Raw genomic sequence first — 22,285 nt, 5'->3', positions numbered from 1 at the left:
CCTTTCAGAATAATATTTTAGCACCTGAAATAAGATGGAAGGGGAAAAATAAATGGCGCAAGGTTTGTGGCCTATCATTTAATTCCTATAATTTCTTGTATCCTGATAAAACTGGAAACAGCTGTCATAGCGTGCTCTTCCTTGCCGTGTAGCGGACACATTAACGGCGTGATGCTGCGATGGAAACCATTTTGCCATGAAAGTGTGAGTGTTTTCCCAGTGTCACCGACTTCATCGTCAAAGGGAAAAGTTAAACAACAGATAGGAATGCCGGTAAACTAGGAAAGTGCACGTCCCTACTGCTAGTAAATTAACCATGGCGGTAATTGTCCAATCACTCAAACCAAAGGGTGCTTTGAAGGCGGGATTTGTGTGTCGACCCTTGTATAGCACAGACTCCTGCAGGTGTTTTGTCACACAGGAGGACATGAGCGTGAAGCCACAGCATGGTTAAGGATCCTCGGTGAGGGTGTGACGTGCCCACACTGGTGGGTCAGGCAAATCTGTCATTCTGAATAACCATAATAAGGCATTCAATGAGAAACCCAGGCTTGCAGGAAAATAAAAGGTGGTCTCAGACTGCATACATCCAGTGTGTTTCTTTTCAAATGCAACACAAGGCTATAGGTCAAAGTGTTTCTTTACAAACGGCATACTTTTATTGTAACAAGGACATACCGAAAACCATGTTTATTTTATCTATTTGGTCAACAAAAGAAATTAATTGTCTGGGTTGTGAAAACAGTCATGTACAGAATTCAATCCAAGACGTTGTGAATACATTATAAAAGGCCTTTTGTCTCTTCGTGATGCCTCTAAATCCCCATTAATGAATATGTATTCACACATCCATTCCCATAATTAACTTCATATGTAAACCCAGACATGTCCTACCCATCATGCCTCATACCTGCTGATCTCTGTCTGATGTGTTAATTGCACCTGTATGGTGTCCTATAACTAGCCAAAAGCTCTGTTTACGCTTATCTATCAACTTACAACACAAGTCTTAGCAGCCTGGGCTCTTGGTCAGGCGCCAGCATCTCATTGGCTGGGCAGCAGTGAGGCGGAACAGAGATGAATGACAGCTAACGAGGAAGTATTAGGAGGGCGGGCGGGGGTGATGCTGAGTGTGACGGTCCACTGACAAGTTAACAACCCTTTATTCATCATACCAGGCTGGATGCCCTGAAATGCAGCTGCAAAGAGCAAACTGCCAGTTTTTGCAAGTATTTATTAGTATTAGAAGTATGTATTTCTTATTTATAATTAATACTTTTTATACTATTCCACAAAATTTCAGATGGAAATATTTTACTACTTTTTACTCCCGTACATTTATTTGAAATCTTTAGTTTGTAGTTACTTTTCAGAATGAACATTATGCACAAAAAAAGCAAGTGCTGAATGAACTAGACGATTAGACAAGAGGTTCCTCGTGGCTTTGGCTTGTTTAAAACAAAAATGTGTCTAGTAGGAGCTCATTGTCATGTTTCAGATATCTAGCAGTTCCAACAAAGATTTGACCTCGTATTTCACTTCTCATATCGGGATACAGACAAACATTTCAAAACTAATCTAAAATTTAAAAAGTGTAAAATATGAATAACTTTCCGTATCAATTAATCCTCCAAATTCCCCTGAGTTCCGCCTGTGGTTATCTGTTGAGTCTCATCGGTTGGGAACTTGGCAAAACTGCCAAACCGTATACAAAGTAGTTACAACTAGTTCCTCCTTTACCTGCAAAAAAAAATCCAGCTACATATTTTTGCATCAGAAGGGACATTGACTTTGGACTTCTTAAATATATATATTGCTGATAATGATTTGGTATTTTTCTCCACTTTCTCCATGTTTAAATAGTTGTCTCAGGAGTACATACACTTGAGTAAAGCATCTTTATACTTCTTCCAACACTGACCACAGGAATGTTAGGCAGTGAAGTATGGTTCTCCGTGGGTCGTCCTGCCCATGTGAAAGTGGACAGTGAATGAGCAGCGGGGAGGAATGCGACCAGCGGAGGCTTCTCGGTGTCTCTCTCAGCTCCAGGAGGGGCCCCGATGTGCCGCTACCTGCCCATGCACATCTGTCTGCTCTCCGTCTTCCTCTCAATGGCACCCTCGCCTTAGATCATCTCCTCTTCCTCCACGCTTCAGTTGCACTTGGCTTGCGTGGAAAAAATGTGGACCGTCTCTCGCCTCTCTTCTCTCTGGCACTTTGATGTCTCAAGTGTGATTGCTCTTGGATTGTGGCCGCTTTCCCTTGAAGGTTTTGACATGAAAAGCAGGCTGGGCTCTCAGGTTTATCCCATGGCCAGTGATCCAGGACTAAAACAATCAGCAAGGCTCACTGTGGGATACTATTACCAGGGAGAGTGAGGCACCAAGCATAGGGGCTTCCTCAGCCATGAAATACACTTCTCTTCCAAGTTAAAAACACGTTTTAGGTGTGTTGATTGAATTATACCAATCCACGCTCCCATTAATAGATTTCAGTTTGAAGTTTGTGCGGGCAGTTGACACTAAAGAACATATGCAAGCAGTCGGAGAATACATTCGCGGTGTGTTTGCACAGAGGTGGACGACTGGAAAGATTCAACATTTGTAATGAATTAAAAAGGAATGAGCCCAGTAATTGCAGTTAAGATTGACCCAATCTGATAAGTATGATAATGTGACATGTCATTAACAGCAGAGGCATAAGTGACAACCCTTAAGCTTCACTTACACTTTCATTAAATATTGATCTTATCTGTGCTCATTGCTGTTCCAGCCTGCAAATTACACCAGATAGATATATTCCCATGGCAGTGGAGCTGCAATAATCATCCATCTTCGCGTGACATTTGGCAGAACTCTTGCTTCATGAGGAGCTGAAGTGTCATTGTAGTGGATGAGAAAGAATAATAATGTGCAGTGTTCACGATCTCCATTATGTTAGATTGTATCTTCTCTCACTCAGGGCAGCGGGATATAGTTAATCCACTTTAGCCGTGTCTTTTAAGGGAAAAAGGGAGTCAATAGCCCTCATCATTTAATTCACATTTCAACTCCTTGAAAGTGCTTTTCTGCAACAAATTCCAGAAGATATTTTTTTCAACGCGAGGCTTCGAGTTTCTGGCTCCCGAACTAGTTGTGATGTCCCGCGTCCTCAATTCAGATTCAAGCACAAAGAAACTTAAAACCGCCTTCTATTGTCAAACTGCACACACATCCTTCTGCACAGCGGAAGCCAAACATCGAAGTGATGCAACAATAAGCAAAGCACACTCTTGATTGGACAGGGACTTTTCAAAGTATTTAAAAATGTCCGAATCATTACGTTATCTAAGATCCCAAAACACACATTTGAGGGGGATTTCAGATGTCCCTTTCCCTCTACTTTGTAATGAGTGAATGCAAGCTCAAACAAGTCCATTTCAAACTAGCCATCTGAAGGGCATCCCATTGGTGGCTTGCTAAACCCACAGATAACGCACATTCTGTCCCCACAGTTAAAGCTCTGCTAATGATACGATGATTGCCATTTTAGCTGTGGATCTCCAGTCTTGCCTTGTCATCCAGGGAGCTAAAGATACCTGAGGGACCAATAAGGCCGGGCATTAGCCATTACTATTGTTGTCTTAATGCCTCCTTCAATTATCCACAAGCAGCTCTTTTGAGTTACAACTGTCAGAACCTCCCCCACTGGTTTTCCCCCCAATTTTGTCCCTGATTATCTTGATCAATGGGCATTAAAGGACCCAGGCACAGACACACACAGTGGTTTGGGGGTTGAGAGAAGGGGGTCTACTTTGAGACAGCAGAAATCCCTTTAACTACCTGTGTGCCAAGGACAAACGGAGACGGCTATTCAGGCGTCAGTCCCACCACACGCACTGTTTATTTAACCACAGCTCAAACAAGACACTTTTAATCTGTTTTGCTTTCCCCCGCGAAACTTGCAAACCTCAGAAATGATTTCTTTTAATCTCTCTGTCTGTCTGTTCCTCGCATCACACACACACACACACACACACACACACACACACGCACACACACTGACTAAAGTGCTAAAAGTTGTTACTTTGCCCACCAATGTCGATGGTCCTCCCTACACACCTACATTAAAGACATGCAGAGCCTGGATTATTTACATTATTAATTCAATATACCTTCTCTGTAATATGCATTTTGATGTCTTTATAAAGACGGGATATGGCTAATTTATAAGTTGCTAAAAATGTTTTGTTAAGTCAAGTTTCACTGGAGGTGTTGCACCGTGGTGTAGTCGCCTCACTCCCACAGTCCAAAGACATGCAGCTCAGGTTAATTGGACTCTAAATCACCCGTAGGTGTGAATGTGAGCGTGAATGGTTGTCTGTCTCTATGTGATAAACTGGCGACCTGTCCAGGTGAACCCTGCCGTCGCCCAAAGCCAGCTGGGAGCGGCTCCAGCGCCCCGCAAACATGAATAGGAGAAGCGGTTTGGAGAATGGAATGGACGTTTCACTGGAGCCTTCAAGTGTCCCATGATCAGGGTTCATACACATTTTGATCAATGGATTTCCATGACTTTAAACCAAATTTCCATGACCAAACATTTTGTAAAAAAGTGAGAAAATGTAGTATTTAAACTAACAATGAGAATTCCAAAGCATACAGTAAACCTTAAATGACACAAATGAATGAGAGAATAGTTTGATTAAAATAATAAACATGTATATAGTTGCCTGTATGTCTGCTTATATTTTAAAAGTATATTCATTATTTCAAACTCAGCGTAAATGAACGTCATGAACATATGAATATAACACATTTCCATGACTTTACCAAAAAACTTTGGGATTTTATTTTTTTCAAGGACTTTTCCAGGCCTGGAAAAAAACATTTTACAATTCCATGACTTTTCCAGGTTTTTCCATGACCGTAACAACCCTGCATGATGTTATCAATGCTGTGATTATATATCTTTAAATATCGGGAAATCAAATTATGGGTGAAATTGTGAATATTTCAAATTCTTTTGACATAAAAACATGTAAATTCAACCACATGTCCAAATCCAAGTTGGCCAAACCCTAACACTGCCCTCTTTACTGCCTCAACTAGGGCTTGAATGTGGTGTTTGAACAGGTGCAGATGAAAGGGCCACAGGTGAGGGCGTTGCAGTCCGCACCGCTTGCAGAGGAATGACCATCCCGTGACTCACCTCAGCTCTGACCAGCTGCCTGCTGCTGAGGTCCCGGGCTGATCAAAGCCGCCTCAGCTGCCAGTTTAGCGGTGACAACACTGACAGCTGAATGTTTTCACCGACGGCTGAGCGGAGGAGCAGTTAGCTAAGATGTGTTGTTAGATGATATGCATCGGATTAATTGACACACCTGTGTTTAATACACGTAGACCGTTGATGGATCTCATCAGAGATCCATCAACGCTAAGCTACAGCTGCCTTGCTCATAGAAAAAAAAGTGTTAATAAGCTTCCTGTCTTGGCTGATAATGTGTTGATGTGATCGCTTTGATCTGAGATGGAAAAATCCTGTAAGTGTACGGTAACACTTAGACTACAGTAGTGTCTACCACACTACGATGGTAAGAATATCATCACCGATTACTGCAGTACATATTAGCTCAAAAGTCAAAGTCAGCTTTAATGTCAAATCTTCCATTTGTGCAAACGCAGAAGATTTGAAAGTACGTTTCTCTTCTGTCAAACATAAAGAGAATTGTAATAATAAAGTGCAAAACAGCTCAAATAGAACATTTAGACAACATATAAATTCAGAAACTATATTAAAAAAAACTGAGTCTTTATTGTAGCAGCATTCAGACATATGAGTCTAAAAGAGGACGGAGTGGAAGAGTTATTAACACACACACAGGATATAACATCCATACTAAGTATAAACATCCGTCAGTGAATGTTTTTATACTTTTATACACTGAGTATGTTAGACATTTTAAGAACGCGCTCTTCCAGTTTGGTACCAAAATATGCCACAAAAACACATGTTCAATGAGTTTGAGTTGACAGTTTACATCTAACGTTGGGTCTGTGCTGACGTCTATGTATTAGTGTCTCATGTATGAGCCTGAAAGTTGAGTCACAGTTTAAATAATCTGTTTCTCTGGAAATGAAAAGTCTGAAAAACCCAGGATGTCGTTTCACAAAATTCCTGACTACAGGAAGTGGATACATTTTCCAGAAATCCATTCGTTAGGTGCTATGTGTTGTCAAAGTTCCAACTTTAAAGACAACATAAAAGTATAATAATAACAAGTTTTATACGGATTAAAAGTATGCCACGTAAATTGCACATTTGTATTACTGTAGCAGTGAAACACAATCATTTAGTTGTTTGTTATTCTTACAGGTCATCACTGGGTTTCTCCTCCTGTATGAAGGCGTTTGCGTGTGTGCGCTCCTACTACTCGGTAAGTTGGCAGACGTGATTATTTTCACACAGCCTGTCATAGTTTTGTGGAAAATAAACATCACAGCTATAGAAAAAAAAAAAATTAAATCAACAATAGAGTTAACAAAAAGTTGCTCGGTGGGATTAAACACATCCAGTAAATGAGCTTTTAGGTTTGTCTCATTGTTGTCAGAAGGAGTTTGTTTACCCTGGAACCTGCTGTTCGGGATCTGCTGCTTTTGTGCTTGTTTTCCTCCCACAGGACTGAACTACTTGTGTTTTCATGATGTATCTATCTTCTTGCAGTAATTTGTTCTCATTGTGATTTACAACTGTGAAACGATTAACAGTTCAGAGTTGTGCAAATCTTTAGGGCCAATGTGTCACTGAGCATTACTCATCTTCAAAACTGAGTTTCCACACACTGAGCTCCTGTCCATCTCACTGATTGAAACTTCAGAAGCCAAAGATGTTGCAACTTGTCCCAGGTAAGCAGAGAGAGAGAAACATGCAGGGGACTACTAAAATGTCAGAAACAGATTGTGGTTGAAAAAAGTCATGACGAACACGGCAACCACAGATGGAATAACACTGATAATCCACAGAGATGAATCACAGGTTGCATTCTCACCTCCGTCCTATAAACCAAGCCCTGCTGTCTCTTTGGAAGTCATGTGACTGGGAGAGGCGGGGGAGAGGATTTGGAGAAGCACAGAAAGCTAAGGTGAGACCACCTCCACTACTCAAGCGTTACCTTCACTCCCAAGGCAACACCTAATCCCTGCACTTAGCCACATGCTGCACGCTTTAACCACCACCTGGACACATATATCTAGTGGACAATCGTAACTGTTTTCTCTTCTTTTTTTTGTGGACATTGGGATGCATTTCACCATTCCATCTGCATCCCTGTAGGAGTCAACCTGGCCCTTTTCCAGTGGACTGACGCTTAATATTGGGCTCTTCGCAGCATGGACATGTTTGGCCCAGGGCAAGTGGTTTCTACTCTGCTGCCTGCAGTTTTCCATTCACCTGCAGCTCACTTTTTCCCTGCATTCCCAACCAGACTGGGCTCTCAACCTCAGATTCTGATCCCGGGGCCCTTTATCAGCTATGAATCCTTGAGGAATTATCTGCAGCCAGAGCCATGCAAGGAAGCTTTTCTCCTGGCCACGCAGGCGGTCGGGATGGGGCCGTTCACAGAAGGCATAGGTGAGTTCAAACTACAGCTGCTGTGGCAGAAAAGGGACCAATGATACAGGACTTGCGCAGAGCCAAACTGGCACAGTTTGACCACAGTCTGTTTTTAAGACAGTCAGTGAGTACCATCTGATCGTAGTGTGAATGTTTACAAAAGATTGGCTAACAGCTCGTAACTAACAATCAATTATCAAGCGGCGTTAAAGTGGGCCTAATGATTGCTGTGCTAATTATCCAATCTAGAGCCATTAGTTCCTTGTCACCCGTTGGCGATTGTGTAATTGGTGCTTGCGCTGTGCTTTCCAGATGAACAGAGGCCAGTGAAGCAGCGTCGGGCACGGGCCAACTACAGCAGCTGGCAGCTGGAGGAGCTGGAGAAGGCCTTCGAGACCACCCACTACCCAGACATCTTCATGAGGGAAGCCCTGGCCCTCAGACTGGACCTCATCGAGGCCAGAGTACAGGTAATTGGCACCCTGAACTCCTTCTGGAAACGTTCGCTTCCCACTCATTCAAATGAAAAGATTGTTTTGAATACAGTATGTAAATGAAGCTCTTCAGAACCTATTGATGTTTTTGCAAGTCCATCAGTGCCAAGTTGTGTCAAGTGACAAATATTCTTTCAATCCACACACATTTCTAATTATATTCAAGATGTCAACGTATTAAACAATACCAAGGTTTTAACACAGAATTCCAAGGAGAAAAAGTGTCTGGAATATAATTTTTCCAGTTGAAACTTCAGGCGTGTGTTGAATGAAGTATAGATATATTTCAAAGTTTTTCTTTTCAAGGCATTTGGAACTGCGTCAGATAGGTATTTTTGTTACTGCCGTGATGGATGAAATAAATGAGTACAGCATAACTCATTCAATCGTCATGTCAGTTGACTTAAATGTGAACATATCCTAAAATAAGTACCCATAACGCCAGTGTGGAAAAGGTTATTGAACTTTGACCGTAAATTAGAACCAAATATATTTTTGGTGAAGTGTATTCATCTATTTATACTTTCCTTTATCATTTCAATTTAGTGTTCCCTCATTTCTTTCCAGGTTTGGTTTCAAAATCGCCGTGCCAAGATGAGGCGGCAGCTGAAGCTCCAGGGCCAGATCAGAGGGCCTTATGTAAAAAGAGACGAGGATGAAACGTCCGAGAAAGTGAGCAGGAGTTCGAAACAGCAGACAGAATGTTCTACCGGCGAGCGATGGGAGAAACGACAGGAAGGAGAAAACTATCCATGGACAAAAACTGCGAGTGCTGCGCTGAGCGTGCGTATGCAGCCTGTGACCCAGAGGTCGGGGAAGTGGGAGAGGCCGGAGGGGCCGAGCTCAGACGAGCTCCGCTCCTGCAGCATCGCGAAGCTGAGGGCCAAAGCCAGAGAGCACGAGGCCGAGATCCACAGCACTGTGAACATGTCTGGAGGCGAGACGCGGTCACAAACACAGGAAGACGATGCAATGCACAACGATTTATAGTTTTTCCTTCTTCCTGTTTGTACAGATAATAATAGAGACACAGTGTATACACTATTAATATGCAGTAACATACTTTTTAAACCAATTTGGGATGAGGAGCTTCATTATTTAGCTTAGTATAAAACCTCAAAGTAATATTTTACATGCTTTCCTATCAAATAATAAACACGTATTTATCTTGCCGCACTATTTTCAATCTCATTTTACTACTTACTAACCTCTTTGATGACATTTCTGGAAATTTCTGTTTATGTAAGTTAGGGTGGTAAACAAATCAATGCTTGATCTTTTGCATACAAATATAAAACTGTATATACTTTTATTTTTCCTTCCTTTCAGAAGTGATTGTTTATCTCACATGAAAGTGCTGTTTATGTTTTCAACGCAGTTTTCAACTGAATGCTACTGAGGTTGTGAACTCTGAATGAATGGTAACACTGTGTGAAGATCAGTCTTGAACAGATAACAGTGACAAATGACAAATATAGTTATTGGGGCACAGCTGAAATCGGATGCAGTGAAATCATTTCTAAATGATTTCACTAAAGGCGGACTCATCCCTGACCTCTCGGGTTTCCGCAGGATGTCTGCATGCAGCCACACGTCCTCACAGGAAGCAATGGGAATAGCAACAAATGAAATCATGTGAGAGTGAGTGGGTATAGATGACGCGTGACTATCTGCATCAAAAATATACTGCAATAACAAAACAATTGTGACACAGATTTCACGAAGATATGTCTTTTAAAAAGATTTGAGGGCCAATTTTAAGAGCTGAGATAAACAATCAATGTCCAACATTTTAATATAGGGATGAAAAAATAATCAATAACAGCTGTGGTAAATAAATGAAGTAAAAATAAATGTGATATCAATCCCTGATCTGGTTTTGGGGTCCAATCCAGCTTGGAAGCATTTCATAATCCCATGAGTTTTGAGGTCTTCAACTACTTCACACAGTATTTTACAGATCATAATTCACAGTCAAAACAAAACACAACATGATTTGTGTGTTGGATTAAATCAAGTTGAAGTCCAACAAAACGTTTGCTACATGAAAACATGGGTGTATTTGACCAAGGGTTTGGAGTGAGACAGTTCTGTAACAGTGCAGTGTAACGCTGCCCCCTTCTGGGTGTGAAGATGTCCGGAGACAAGAGAGACGAGATATAGTTCAGACAGTGAGTGCTTTTAAAATCCAACTAATGCATACATTTATGCTCACGGTGGTCACAACTCTCCTATGTGTTGTGTGGACCATAGTGAAACTTGGTCGTTCACATTTCACAGACTCAAGTTAAAGGTATCTGGGTCAAATTTGATACTACTTTTCAATCTGGGTCAGAGAAGCACATTGAATTAATAAACTTACTGTTGTTTCCTGTTCAAGTGGGAGGACTCCTCAAACCCTTCTTTCTCTAACAAACTTTCTGAGTCTAATTCTTATAAAGTTGCCGAAAAATCAAGTTACAAGTTTCGCCTAAACATTTTTGGGACACAGTAATATGGGCTAATTAGGGCAGAATCCTTACGTGACAATAGTTGGCCTCAATTAGGCCCCAATTAGGCCCCACACAAAGATGACTGGGGGAAAATGTATGTCATAGTTCTGTTGTTCTCATTCTGCACACTCACCATGATGTGCTGGCTGAGATAGCGAGCCTGCGGTTTTTAATTACTTCAGAAATCCTACAGCATCGTCCTCCTTTATAGGGAGGACACAAAGAGGAATGTTATTGTGCATTCAATTAAAAATATATATTTATACCAAGATGAGAGTCCAAATACCTTTTGCAATGTACATTGAAAAAAAAAATGCTGAATAGTTTGCGAATGAAGTCATTAAAACGTCATACTATAGTCTATCGAAAAAGTAATTGTACCCAATGTTGAAAAAGTCATAAAGGCATTGTATAGTATGTTGGAATAAGTAACAATAGGTCATCAAAAAAAGTCCTGAGTCATAGTCTGTCGGAAAAAGTCAAACAAGTCAGAATGGTGTGTCAAAGAAAAGTCGTAAAAAAAAAAGATAGTATAGTGTGTCCAAAAAAGAAAAAAAAAGAGCCGTAGTATGTTGAAAAAAGTAACAGCTTAGACTGTAGAATGAAGTCATAAAAAAAAGTCATAGTATAGTATTTCATAAAAAGGTCTGTTGGTATAAAGAAAACACATTTATTAAGACAATTGTCACAGCATAGTATACCGAAAAGAAGATCTTTATTCTATGTCGAAAACAGTCACAGATCCATTGTATAGTATGCTTAAAAAAATCAAAGTACAGTGTCAAAAAATGATTAAATAGGCTCTAGCATGTTGAAAAGGTCATGAAAGTCACAGTATAGTATGAAAGATGTAGTCATACTGCCATTGTGTGTCAAAATGGCTCCTATAAAAGAATATTAGTATACAGTATGTCATTAAAAGTTTAATCAAAATGTCATGGTTTATGTTATTAAAATCAAATGTCATAGTAACAATGTTGTTAGTATAGATAGAACAGCGAAAGCAAGACATAAAAAAACAAAAATTGTGGAATAGTACCATAACACATGTCATAGTAGTGTGTGCCATAACATGTCATGAAAAAAGTAACGCCTAAAGTAACGCCTAAAGGTTACACTGAGGGGTGCGTTTGTTTTCAACACAGGGGGCTCCTCTCTGGACAAAAGCAAGTTAGCTAGTCAAGTGTATGAATATATCTGAATGTATGTATATGTAAGTTTAGTGAATTATGCACAGCAGATAAACGATGTTCCTTTCAGTCGAGTTTGATCAAACTGCTGCTAATGACGCTTCCGCAGTCGGTGCCAATTAGCGTAACGAGCGCAGAGCCGCCAGCAGCTCGTCCCGCCTGTCATTCAGGTGAAAAGACGGAAACAGGACGCAGCTGCAGCCCGCAGATCACGACCAAAGCCCGAGCAGACGCACTTTGTTTTTTTTTTTACCTCTCTTTCCTCCGACTCCTCCACACGGAAACGTCCGCCTGTTGCGCACTTCTTGCCTGTTCTGCGGCACCGCTGTGTGAGCCCGTCGCGTTGGGGGGAGAGCATGGCTGCCATCAAGGCTTTGGAGCAGTGGTGCCGGCTGCAGTGTGATGGCTACCGAGATGTGGCCATCACCAACATGACGACCTCGTTCAAGAACGGACTGGCTTTCTGTGCGCTCATCCACAAGTACAGACCGGACCTGATGTGAGTTTAACCTTTGAGACAAGGAGCTGGTATTCTGTGGGCCAACCTGGATACACTGTACTCAGTTAATGTAGTTTCTACAAGGGATTAAACGTGTTTTTGGCACACATTATTAATGAAAAATACAATGTGGTTCATTTTGTAATATGGAGACTTATTTAGTTAGGGCTGTTTGTTCTGATGTTCTGAATATCATTTATAAGTAAACCTATCATGTTTAAGATTAGTATGGTGACACCTTGATAGTGTAACCTTTTGCTTAGTTTGTAATATTTATTTTTGAAATCCTCCAAGTCTTTGTTGGATGATGTTCTCCCCATTATGACTAACTTCTCCCCCTCTCTGTTCATTGTATTTGTGTTTCAGAGACTATGACTCCCTCAAAGGGGAGGATGTGTTTGAGAACAACAGCCTGGTAAGATGTCAAGTTGTTGAACCTTTCGCTGCGTTGTTCGTAGTGGATCATAAAACATCCACTTCATTAATAATAACCCCTGAGGTACACAGTGTTTATTCTCCACTTGGCATTTACTGTATGCAGCATATTGTTCCAATATTGAGCTGTTTCAACATTTTACCAGCGGAGCAGTTTCAGCAGAAGCTTCTTGGTAGAACGTACATCTAGCACCAAGACTCCGATCAAACTTAAAGTTTCTGAATCTTTACTCCGCCTCGGCCCACTTGACCTCCATATATTTTGTTAAACCCCAACTTAAGCAACACAACCTCTCCTCCATTATTTAGTCTTCTGCCATTTGACCGGCGTCCAGGCCCTGCACTCTGTAGGACTTCCTTGTTGTCTTGGATGATCCTGTCAGTGTCAGCAACCAACCTGAGCTCCGGGGAGAGAGAGGCTCTCCAGGCTATTCATTTTGAATGAGGCTTACTATCCTCTGCCACTCGATCCTCAGGATGACAGTTCACTCGAAGTCTCAGTTGTTTTCATTCTTGAGTGTTACAAAGAAGAACTTTACAGGTTTGTCCACAGAATAATGTTTTATCAGGTTTTAGTCTTAGCCCTTGACGAAGCTCCCTGGACCGAAACACGAGGGTGTGAATGTTACAGTAATTCACACCCTTCTATATTTCATGAAAAGTGTCACGTTTCTCACAGGTGGTTATTTTACGAGTTGTTAAATAAGAAATCGTCTGCGTGTTTGAGGAAAACCATGCAGCAAAACAGATCCCACGTTCTTTATCCTTTGTGCTCTCTCTTTTATATTACTGGACTTTGTGTTCAGTAGGGCTTTGCTTTAAATTTAATGAGCATGTCCCGGCTGATCCTAAACAATGCCCTGATATCCTGCTCCCTCCATCCCCTTTCTTATCCTCCAAGCTCACAGGAAGTGTGCTATTCATTATACAGACCTCTCTGGGCCGAGCCACAGAATACTGCTAGTCTATTTAAAGTAGCTTGTATTGTCTGACATTTTTACACGTTGTAATTGTAGGCGCTGACATTGCAGAGCCCAGTGAAAACCATGTATTTTACACCAGTGGAAAATGTGTTTACGTGGTGCATCGTACACTACCAATAAATACGCCAAGGGCTCTTTGTTAAACTGTGTAATTTTGTTTTTAAGGCTTTTCAGGTGGCAGAGGAGAAGTTGGGGATTCCAGCTTTGTTAGACGCAGAAGATATGGTGGCTTTAAGGATCCCAGACAGGCTGAGCATTCTTACTTACGTCTCCCAGTACCACAACTACTTCAAAGGACGGCCTCCCAGTGAGAATTCGGCTTGTTTTAAATATCCTGAGCATCTGTGTAGATATGTTTTGAGTTGCCAGTTCTCTCTTGCGCTACAGTGTGATGATTGACACTGATACTGTTTCACTTTTCCTCAGTGGGAGGTGTAAAAAGGCCAGCAGAGGGCTCCAAGGAGGAGCCATTAGAGAAGAAAAATCTCCCAGTGGTTGCCAAAAGCTTTGTGTCTAAAAACGCCATTGAGAATCGTTTACCTTCCACTCTCACTGCCCAGACCTCACCCAAGCCGGCCAGAGCTGCTGTCCAGGTCAGTGCTCATGTCAGAACGCATCGTTAAACATGGTGGTGTTTACTGTCCATCTTTTGCTTTATTAACCATTTTATTCTCTATATAAGAACAAAGAGTATTTAGTTTATTTTCAGTGCGTTGGTTAATGTTAATAAGTTATTTTTTTCTTTTTACAGAAGGCAGTTCGTGCAGAAAACACCAACAAAAATGGGACACTCAATAGCAAATGTGTTGCATGCAAGAGCCATGTTCATCTGGTTCAAAGGCACTTTGTGGAAGGCAAGCTCTATCACAGAAGCTGTTTCAAGTAAGAAGTGAATCAATATTCATTGATACTTTCCTGTCGTGTGCTGTTTATTCCGGTCATTATTTCACGCTAATAACCTCCCACCAGATGCAGCGAATGCTCCAGCGTCCTTCATGTGGGAGGCTACAAACCTGGGAAGAATCCAGACACTTTTATCTGTAACGCCCACCAGAACAGTTGCAAACCATCCTCCTCCGAGTCTGGGATCAAAAACGGACCCGCCAGCTCAGCTGGGCGCTTTAATGGTGCCAGCCAGACCCAGCCTGCACCACGCCCCTCTTCTGTGCTGTCAGCCCCTCTGAATATTGTCCTGAAGCCAGTCACTCCTACTAAACCTTCCCAGTCCTGGACGGCCTCAGCCCAGAAGACGCAGACGGCCCGTCAGAGGTTTTTCCAGGCTGCGCAGCCGGTCACAGAGGCCTCGGTGGGTAACCGGAAGCCCGCAGAGCCCTCGAGTGTTCTAGTAAGTTCAAAGGTCCCACTGAGTCCTGATGATAAATGCAAAGCCAGGACAACCATGGGAAATAAACTGGCTGCGGAGAACTGCAACAATAACAACAAACGCCCGTTCACCATTCGATCAGCAGAGAGACGGTGAGTGTTGTACTGTATACTTTGTGTCCAGGAGTCCTCTGCAATATTTGGACATTTCTATCCTGTCCCACTGTCAATATAGATCTGTAAAGACTTCTGTTATTAAGGCTGATGGTGAGGGTTTCCCCTCCCTGCAGGTTTGGAGATGGTCCAAGTTCAGCTGACAGCGCTGGTTTGAGAAAAGATAAATGCAGCCAAGTCCCAGCAGGAAACTGGGCAGGACAGCTCTCCACCCGCCAGACAAACAATCAGGAACCGCCATGTCTGAAGACCATCAACAAAGACGACACAAGGCCAACAACTGTACACACAACTGCCAAAGGCAAGCGCCGCTAAATACATTTCGGTTGTTCTTGATCCATTATTTGACATCTAGCCAACATCCACCCCCCACCCTCATTCTTCCTGTCGGTCTCGCAACGCATTCATTGAAAACAAAGCCCTTTTGTCATCTTTGCCCTATTTATACAGCCACGATGTGGCCACAATGCTGGATGCTGACATTTTAATTTCTGTCTCTCACTTTTAATGAACTTTTTATAGTTGAACTGTCACAGTGGAACTGTCACTCCTCGGATCGATGTGCATGCATGGGTTCAGCATCCTGACAGCCGGCTGCTTTTCAGACAGAAACACAATTAGTGTTTTTTTTTTTTTTTCATCAATTTTCCATTTTTTTTATAAAAGTTTAACTCTTGTGTAAAGTAATTATGTTGCCTGTTAATATGAATCACATACTGACCATGACTCCAACTGGTTTGGAAATCAAGAACACCTGAAATTTAACAGACTTTGTGAATTTATCCATTTGTCTCATGCACAGATTAGAGCCTAATTTGGGTCTTTTAATACAGATCTGCAGGTGGGAATCATTTACTTGAGGGTATTGTTGTGAGAGACTAGATAATGAAACCAGTAGCTGCACTTATTATGAGCTGTTCATGCGAGTGTGACAAGGAGAAGAGTCGAGGGAGTCTTTTGTTTACTGTGTACAGGAAGTTTAACTACTTTGAGTGCACACTTAATTGCTAAAGCAGATGTCAAATAAAAGTCAATCTGACAATGTCCCACTGGTTTTAAAATGTAAGAATGATCTCAATTTCAAGTGACGGATGAAGTACTGTCATTCCCTCAACTTCTTCTGTCTAAATAATGTGTCTGCAGATCCAGTCTGGGGGCAATTGAAGCTCAAACCTGTGAAGCTGGAGCTAAATTTAAAGTAAGTATCCTCAACCATCTTAATTTTCACTATTGCCCAATGACTCACAAGGTGGACGTGGGAATGTCACACAGGTGGGGACACGATTTTGTCTTCAAATAACGCTGACCATTCAGCTTATTCACTCTCCAGAATGCAGCGTCGCCGAGCTTCTTCCGTCTGTGTTAATGTTGACTGGCTGGGAGTGCAGCAGCTAGCTCTGTCCCCCATCCTAACAAGCCCAAGGGAGTGCCGGGCCTGACCTTTCCCCACTCTAACACTAGCTTCTCTCATTTCTAATCCCTGCTGATGATTCCTCCTTTTTATCATTACAAAATAAAAGGTGAGGCCTGTTCTTATATTTCCATTCTTTATGCTCAGCCTAAATGCAGTAGGTGCTTTAAATCTGTGTCAGGTGAATGCTACTTTTACGCTGTTTTTTTTAAATGGTAACCCACTTAAAGGGTAATTGTGTTGTCTTTCTCACAGAGATGCTGAAGCCTTTACTGAGCAACATAAATCTGGATTCAAGTCCACGACTTCCTCCTCTGTCCCCAATAGAACAACGAGGCCTCCCTCGGCTCCAACGCCTGCAGTACCTCCAGTTAGTTTTGCTCTGTTCAATCCTGAGCACTTTAGGGAAATCTCTCCGCAGAAACCTCAGCTTGGGTCTGGAAACATTGGTGAGTCTCTTCTGTACTGTAATCATTTTCTACTAGTGCAGTCAGTTTGTAGTTTGAGTTTTCAGGATTCACACTTATTGTCGTCACTGTTATTTGCCAATAAGGTGCATTGTGGCATAGCATATAGTACTTGTAACTATTGTTTTAAAGTGTTTACTTGTTCAGTGTAAAAAGAGTTAGTGTGGTATTTATTTATCTTTGAAGACCTTTGTGAAAAAAAAGAAAATAATTATTTAAAAATGCTCTATCAAGCATCTATGAAGTAAAACGTGTGCTGTGTGTACTATATATTCTGTTACTACACAAATCCCAAATATGACTGGCAGCCCAACGTTGCGATCCCAACTCTCTTCTAGCATGGCGAGGACAAACATTAGCAGATTGAACTCTCTGCAGAGCGACAGTGTAAACCTTCTTGTCCTTAATTTAGGTTTTAAACATGGGAGTTCCTCGCCTGTGAAATCCCCAAACAGACGGCCAGCTGTGGAATCTATTAGTTCTTCATCGACTGCTTCAGCCAATCACAGAAATCCGTCAGGTTGGTTTCCAGTTTTAAAAAAAAATAAGTCATCATCAAAACCAAATACATGGCCGAAGCCATCTTGTTGATTTTTATATACACAGTGACATTTTTACTGAAAATAAATCAGGTGAAGTCATATGTGACAATACTTTTCTGAAAAACTGCTATGAAGGAACTATCTAATCCTATTTTATCTACCTCTTAGGTGCTAAAAAGGGAAAGTATTTGTCACCCACCAACGCCTCCAGGACTGAAATGAGGTCACCCTCTGTAAGTTCCCTCCATTAAGTCTCTTAAGAGATTAATTAACAGCTCTACAAATATGCTTTCATTATATTCCCAGTAAAAAACGGACGACCTTCTTTACGTTTAAGTGTCCAAAGTCTGTATTTTCAAATTGAAGTTATATCTATACTTCTACTGTGACTCTTGCGTTCTTTTGTTTCCTATCAGGTGAAGTCTTATCACATTCCAGTGGAGCAGATTGAGAGGGACCTGAATGATATTGAGACAAACTTGGCTCATTTGGAGCAGGAGGGCGTGGAGCTGGAAAAGAAGCTCCGCAGCTGTGAGGAAGGTACGTCATTCCTGTCACTCTTCCTCTGCAACACTTCTGTTTTTCGGGTTGTCTGTCCGTACGTACGTCCGGTTCAATCTCATGAACACAATATCTCAGGAATCCTTTGAGTGAAATTAGTTTTCAAATTTGGCAAAAACGTCAACAGTGGAGTTAAAGGTGAACTGATTAGAATTGTGTGTTTTTTAAGGTCAAGGTCCTTCTGATCTCACAAGACGCATTGTTGTCCATAACTCGATGATTATGCTAATTTTGACAATTTCACACAAATGTCTATAAAAAGATTGACTTATATTTAGTGACGACGTTTCTGACAGACGTGGACGTAAACTGCAACGTGACTGGGTGAGAGGTAAAACCACAAGGCGGTAATTCTAGTTTCCATTTTCTTCCTTTCCCTCGTTTAGACATACCCACACAATTTTATGTCAGAAACAAGATGTGCACTTTGAAAATAAACACTTCCTCATTCTCACTTATTTTGAGGCAGAAGTTGTGGATTCAATGGTCAATTTCTGCTCTCTCGCGGTCAATAAACTTGACACAAACTTTGATATTTTATTGTATTTGTGCAAACTGCTGAATCCCACTGCTGCTTCAGTCAGAGCGTCTCTGGTGCAGAGTTGTGTGTCCTGGTTGCCTCGCACGGGACACACACAGACGTGCATTAACTCGCCATCAGCTGGAGGTGTGTGTGAGTGTGTGTGTGTGTGTGTGTGTGTGTGTGTGTTTGGGGGATTTACCTGCCATTTCTATTACTGTTTCTGCAGCCAAATGAGGTGAGAGGCACAGACAGCCCACAGGGATGTTGCTTCTCTTTTGAGGTGGTGGGAGTAGGGGGGCCTGATTGCTTTGCTCAAGGTCAACATGACTTGGGTATAGTAATATATATTCTGGTCGATTGCAGACTTATTTTTTTTTCCCCCTCCTATTTGCCAACCAGGAAACCTGAGCATGCAATCACTTGGCCAGGATTTTACATCAATCGCACACTACCTAGGAGATCATCCACCTCTCAACTTGTCATCGTTAAAAACTCAACTCTGGCACTCTTGTTCAATTCCAAATAAAATCACGTTTGTTCTGGTGATGGCAGAATGTAGACTGTCTTGTCCTCGGTCCCTGTCCCGCTCTGTCTTTATTGTAAATGTGACTTTGGGGTGTGTTTTAATGGATTAGTCACTAATTGGGTTTGGCAAATATTCCCTCTAAAAAAAAAAAAAAGAAATCTATTGATCCACCTACTCAGGTATTCAAGTGTGACTTTGTAAAGCCTGAAATGCATGCTGTGTTGCAGCGCATGTCATAATGAAGTGGTGGACTGAAGGGCTGCCTAGCCATGAATACTGCTTTAGAAAAATATTTATACCGCCTATAACATTTTATATTTATCAGGATCGTTGTCAAAGCTTCACGTTTTGGTTTTAAATAAATAAATTAAAGCTAATCCCTACTGGAGTTTTTCTAAAACATTATTAAATAAGTGATGAAGACAAATCTGTGCTTCATCATGTATTCCCTCTGTGTTGCTCTACATTCCCTACATATCAAATTGCATATTTAGACCATGTTTGGAGGTTTAGATGAGGAATTATATTATAGAACGAAATGCAGGGGCCTGTGTATGTACTGTAGGGCTGCAACTAATGATTATTTTAATTATAGATTAATCGATTGTTTTTTTTCCATAAAATGTCAGAAAATCATGAGAAATTTTAATTTCCTAAAGTGACATTTAAAATGCTTGTTTTGCGCGACCAGCAGTCTAAAACCCAGAGATATTCAGATTATCTTCATATTTGACAAACAAATTCTTACATTCGAGAAACTGGAACCAGGGAATGTTCTCTGTTTATGCAAGCGATTAATCTTTTATTGAAATCAATTGACTTTTATTTGACCCTGGGTTAAATGTATTTTCTAAAATACCAAAATTATTATTCGCCCAAGCTTTTAGTGAGAAAAAGGAAGGTTATGTTCTTTGCTAAAGTCTATGCAACAGGGGGAATGACTGATAACTTTAACTATACAGTATGTATGTGTGTGTGTGTGTGTTTTTCTTCACCGGTGTGCATATCTTCTACAGCACATGGCGGTAATGTTTACTTTAAGTTAAAAGTATCAGATTTAGGGTTAGCTACACCTCAGGTGCAGGGCTGTGTAGGATTGCCGCTACAGTCCTGTAAGTGACGTGTTGACATGATCCCAGGAGGGGAGTTGCCCTCCACCTCAACAATCCTGCAGCCAGATAATCCCAAAACCTCATTTATTTTTGCAGTCAATTGTATTATTGTGCATCGAGTACAGTCATATGAAAACTAGGACTTGCTCTAGTGAAAATGCAATGTGCTAAGATTCTGGATGAGGGAAGGCTTCTTGATTGTTATAGTTAATACAAAATAAAACAACCAAAATATCAAATTTGGAATGAAAACAATTATTCTTCAGCTTGCTCCATAACCTCAGTCACTGCAATTATATATCAGCGGAGTCAAAATTATATTAAAATATTGCCATCTCAATCTTTTAGTTTAATTTGTCTCACAAGTAAGAACCATTAAGTAAATGCACATTTTCCAAAAAGGTCTGGGAGGTCGACAAGTGTTATCATTGTTATTCATATGGATGGATGTACACATTAGTGCCTACATTTTAGAACTAGATAAAAGCTTGTCGAGGGTCACGAATTGTATCTTACAACCTTAAAAAGTGTTGCATTGTGTTTCTCAGAGGGGGAGGGAGACGTATTAATGGACCCACTGATGGTCGACTGGTTCAACTTGATTCGACGGAAGCAGATGTACATTCGGAAGGAGTCAGAGCTTGTGTACATGTGAGTTGTTCTATAGTTTATCTCAGTTTGGGTTTAATTTATTCTATTGGAGAGCTTTTTACTGCAGTCTGTTTAACTTTGTGCCAAAGCTCTTTTCTTTTTCTTTATATAAAATAACTTATCGCCCTGAAATATTTTCCAATGAAATGGCATTCATCCAAATGAAGGTGGTTTTTAATTTGTTTTATTGTTCTTGTACACTTTTTCCATAACGCTAGAAATAATTTGAATTTATTCACTGTCAAACCAAATTCATTTTTTTCAATATTGTTTTCGGATGCATGTGTTGTGCCTAATTAGGGAGGTTTATTGTTGTGTTCTGCATGTGATAACTGAATGCATCTCTCAGAGCCAGGACTCAGGAGCTGGAGCAGCAGCAGCCAGGTGTGGAGGGGGAACTTCGCAGGCTGCTGGAGAAGCCAGGTACAGATCACTCTCTCTTCTGAACATCACCTCTGCTTGATTAATTTTTTTCAGCACTAAAGTCTGTAAACGTGGTGTTACAGATCATTTAAAGTCCAGAGAGGAGCAACAGCGGGAGAGGAAGTTGATGCAGAGACTGATGGAGATAGTGGACGGCAGAAATGCAATAGTGGAGGTTCTGGATGAAGACAGGCTGAGGTAACGACACAATCCATCTTAAAATACGTTTTTACATTATTTGAGTGATTAGTAATGCAGAGCGATACTCGTAATACAACACATTGATATGCAAATAGGGCACAATGCTAAACTAGAGTTATTTGTTGTATCAAATTCAGGGAAGTGGAGGAGGATCAGCAGTTGAATGAAATGATGCAAAATCTTGGTAAGTATCGCATGAAAAGCTTTTTCTTTTAGTTAAGATTTTCCAATTTGAATGCGTCGTTCTAATATACACTGTTTTTGGTGAATAGGAGTAAAGAGAGCCAAACATAAGAGGAAATCCTCCATCTCAAAGCTGTTCAGGCGAAGAAGTAAAAGGCGAGTTGAATGAAGGCGCTTTTTACTAAATTAACATTATCACTCCTTTTTAAAATGTTATAAGGTTTTTACATTAAAGTACTGCAGTACGCAGTGTGCTGATGAGAAGGCAAATGAAGAGAGTGTAATGGATCAAATCATGAGTTGTGTTTTCTAGTTGTCAGAATATTTTCAAGCTGAAAGTTAAGTTAAAATGTTGTTTTCAGTTCTTTTCTGTTATTTAATTGAACTGATAATTTCCAAATGCATGATTCAATCTTTGCTTTCACAGTGGGTGTCATGTTTTTTCAGAATTGTCTGTCACAGGTTTTTTTCTTCTAAATTATGTTGAATTATGTGAACTGCAGCA

The 22,285-nt window shown here is 40.9% G+C and overlaps 2 protein-coding genes across 2 annotated transcripts; both read left to right on the top strand.

The window, feature by feature from the left end:
* Positions 1-7,373: 7,373 nt before the first annotated feature.
* Positions 7,374-9,074, top strand: LOC306749573 (uncharacterized protein; the record flags this gene model as incomplete). Its single annotated transcript, XM_079232885.1, has 4 exons — positions 7,374-7,608; positions 7,903-8,060; positions 8,652-8,756; positions 8,880-9,074. 4 exons carry the CDS (start codon positions 7,374-7,376, stop codon positions 9,072-9,074), a joined length of 693 nt encoding a protein of 230 aa, XP_079089011.1.
* A 3,048-nt stretch (positions 9,075-12,122) lies between these two features.
* On the top strand, positions 12,123-21,949 carry micall2a (mical-like 2a; the record flags this gene model as incomplete). Its single annotated transcript, XM_079233733.1, has 17 exons — positions 12,123-12,265; positions 12,632-12,680; positions 13,849-13,990; positions 14,110-14,276; positions 14,435-14,565; positions 14,653-15,159; positions 15,297-15,481; positions 16,324-16,378; positions 16,847-17,040; positions 17,471-17,578; positions 17,769-17,833; positions 18,017-18,140; positions 20,871-20,973; positions 21,323-21,396; positions 21,480-21,594; positions 21,735-21,781; positions 21,870-21,949. The coding sequence occupies 17 exons, from the start codon at positions 12,123-12,125 to the stop codon at positions 21,947-21,949; spliced, it is 2,289 nt and encodes a 762-aa protein (XP_079089859.1).
* Positions 21,950-22,285: the final 336 nt, after the last annotated feature.

The sequence above is a fragment of the Taurulus bubalis genome, assembly GCF_910589615.1.
Source record: "Taurulus bubalis genome assembly, chromosome: 17".
Lineage (NCBI taxonomy): Eukaryota > Metazoa > Chordata > Actinopteri > Perciformes > Cottidae > Taurulus > Taurulus bubalis.
Note: the sequence above shows the minus strand (reverse complement) of the source record. Positions and strands in the feature narration are given on the sequence as shown.